Source organism: Indicator indicator, chromosome 7 (assembly GCF_027791375.1).
Source record: "Indicator indicator isolate 239-I01 chromosome 7, UM_Iind_1.1, whole genome shotgun sequence".
Classification (NCBI taxonomy): domain Eukaryota; kingdom Metazoa; phylum Chordata; class Aves; order Piciformes; family Indicatoridae; genus Indicator; species Indicator indicator.
The window spans coordinates 1,007,901-1,010,353 of NC_072016.1; the positions used below are offsets into that span (position 1 = coordinate 1,007,901).

The 2,453-nt window shown below is 46.8% G+C and overlaps 1 protein-coding gene across 1 annotated transcript in view; it reads right to left on the reverse strand.

Annotated features, from left to right (window-relative positions):
* Nucleotides 1-1,370, reverse strand: part of DMBT1 (deleted in malignant brain tumors 1) — a 57,862-nt gene extending 56,492 nt beyond the window's left edge. Inside the window, exons 1-2 of the mRNA XM_054382308.1 lie at nucleotides 1,313-1,370; nucleotides 781-1,092 (exon numbers count right to left, since the gene is read on the reverse strand). Of these exons, the coding sequence (XP_054238283.1) occupies nucleotides 781-1,092; nucleotides 1,313-1,370 (370 nt within the window). The remainder of the gene's footprint in view (nucleotides 1-780; nucleotides 1,093-1,312) is intronic.
* Between the last annotated feature and the right edge of the window lie 1,083 nt (nucleotides 1,371-2,453).

Sequence of the window (2,453 nt, forward strand, 5' to 3'; positions counted from 1 at the left end):
CCCCAGGTGTAGCCCCAAAAGCAGTGGCCATGAAAATCATGACAAATGCAGACCCACCTGGAGGAGCTGTGAAGTATTCCGTGATTGCACTTGTGGCATCTGTAAGTGAGGAGGAGAAAGCAGCAAGTGAGGACCTTGTGGGTGAAGGAGCAAGGCCAGGTTTCCTCGCAGCACTGGGGATGCTGGTACCACCCTGTCAGCTGGGCAATGGAGAGCCGGAGGCTTTCTGCAGGGTGGTCTTCCACAGTGGGAACAATGAAAATCTTAGAATCCTAGAATGCTAGAGTCACTATGGTGGGTGTAAGGGTGGGGGGTGTAAGGGACCTCTGGAGGTTATCTAATCCAATCCTCCCTTTCAATGCAGGTACACCTTGATTAGGTTGCAGGGGGGAGAATGTGAATCATAGTTGATTAGAATCCTCGGCCCCCTGTTGGACTCTCTCCAGTACTTTCCTTTCTTTATCTAATCGGAGAACCCAGAACTGGACACATTACCCTAGGTGTGGCTTCATTGTGGCACAATAGAGGAAGGCACAATCTCTCTTGACCTGCTGGCCAAATTATTCTTGTTGCAGCCCAGAAGAGCACTGGTGTGTTTGGCCTCTAGGACACACGGCTGGCTAGTGGGGAACTTCTTGCCCACTGGCACAAGCAGAAGCTTCTCTGCAGAGCTGCTTCCCACAGCTCGGAACACACTGTCTGAACACACAGCCAAGCGTGGACACAAAAGGGTCACATCTTGAACGTGTCCCAGCATTCAGCAGGCACAAGCAACGGTACCTGAGCACACAACTCCAGCATCTTCACCGTGGCCACAGTTGTGGACGCCCCAGCCATTGTTCCTGCACTGGAAGAGGGAGGACTCACTGCCCGTGCATTGCACATCGTCCAGGTAGATGTTGCCAGAGCCTTGTCCAAAGTAGGCATTAGAGGGTGCAGAAAGAGCAGAGCCACAGCCCAGCTGCCTGCAGACGACCTGGGCATCGCTCAGGTCCCAGCTGTCATCACAGACGGTGCCCCAGCTCCCGTTGGTGTAAATCTCTACACGACCTTCACAGCGGTTGTTGCCGTTCACCAGGCTCAGGAAGGCACCTGGAAAAGGGGAGAGAGGGACAAGAATGGAAAACTATCTGTGCTCCCTTCAATCCTCTCCAAATGAAATGCTTTTCCTTAAGAAAATCTGTGTGAAGCTGTTGGGTCACACTCTTACGTTGAAATAACGTGAAGTTTATTCAAATCATTCCTCATCTGAATAGTCCTCTGAAATTCACTGCAGGTGGGTTTTGAAGGTCTCCAGATGATACCTCAATACCTCTCTGGATAGCCTCTTCTAGTGCTGTCACTCTCACAGTAATGAAGTTTTTCCTCATGTTTGGGATGGTACCTCCTCTCTTGGCATTTGTACTCACTGCCTCTTGCCCTGTCGCTGGGCACCAGTGAAAAGAGTCTGGCCCCATTCTCTTGACTCTAAACCTTTACTATTGATCAGCATTGATTAGATCCCCTCTCGGTCTTCTCTTCTCCAGGCTAAACATCCCCAGGTGTCTCAGCCTCTCTTTTTAAGAAAGATGCTCTTATCACCTTCATCCACATGCTTGAAAGTCCCAATGCCATAACTGTGAGCAAAAGACACCCCTCTGGACCCTGGTGACAGCACAGAATGTGGGAACTCTCTTGTGCTTCTGCTAAATTATAGGGACTCAAATAAGTGCTGAGTGCTTTTATGAGGTTGAATTTGAAGTCTTTTAAAGCAAATATGTATTGCAGCCAAAGAAGCCCCATTCCCTCCTCATACCATGCTGAAAATCACAGTAGCATAAGAACAAAAATTTTCAGTATTATTTTCATGGTAGTAATTTAAATTTTTATTTTTATCTTTTAATTTGGTTTAACCTGCAAAGCAGTGAGAACAATATCGATTGCAGTGCACTAAATTTACTTCAGCATGAAGGAATAGTTAATCACAATACGGGTGGTTCATAGTTTTAAGAAGACAGCATGATGGAGTCTCATTGCAGGCTGTTTTATAGCTAAGCTTTGCAGAAAGAAGTTGATTAAATTAGCTCTTGAGCTGAATGCATGGAACCAACGCAGAGAGTAAGCCTTCCTCTTATTCCTACCTTCTTTGGAAGAATGCTTCTGTAAGGTGTTAGGTTCTTTATCTGAGCTGGCATCCAGGAGTGCTGTGTTTAGGAGCAGTAACCACAGAAAGGGGATGGTGGTACCCATCTTGTTAAAAGATGGCACTAAGGCACAGCATCAGAATTTATACTCTGCTGCTGTAAAAGAGTGAGGCTCCCCAGGGCAGTCTGGCCAATGATGTGACTGATTTCTTGTGCAATATTTTTATGACTACCTGATCTTTGCAGAATGATTACATCCTAACGGTAAAGCTGCCATTTCCTGGACACTTTTTGCTACTGCCCTTATTATAAATTATCTTAGCTGAATGT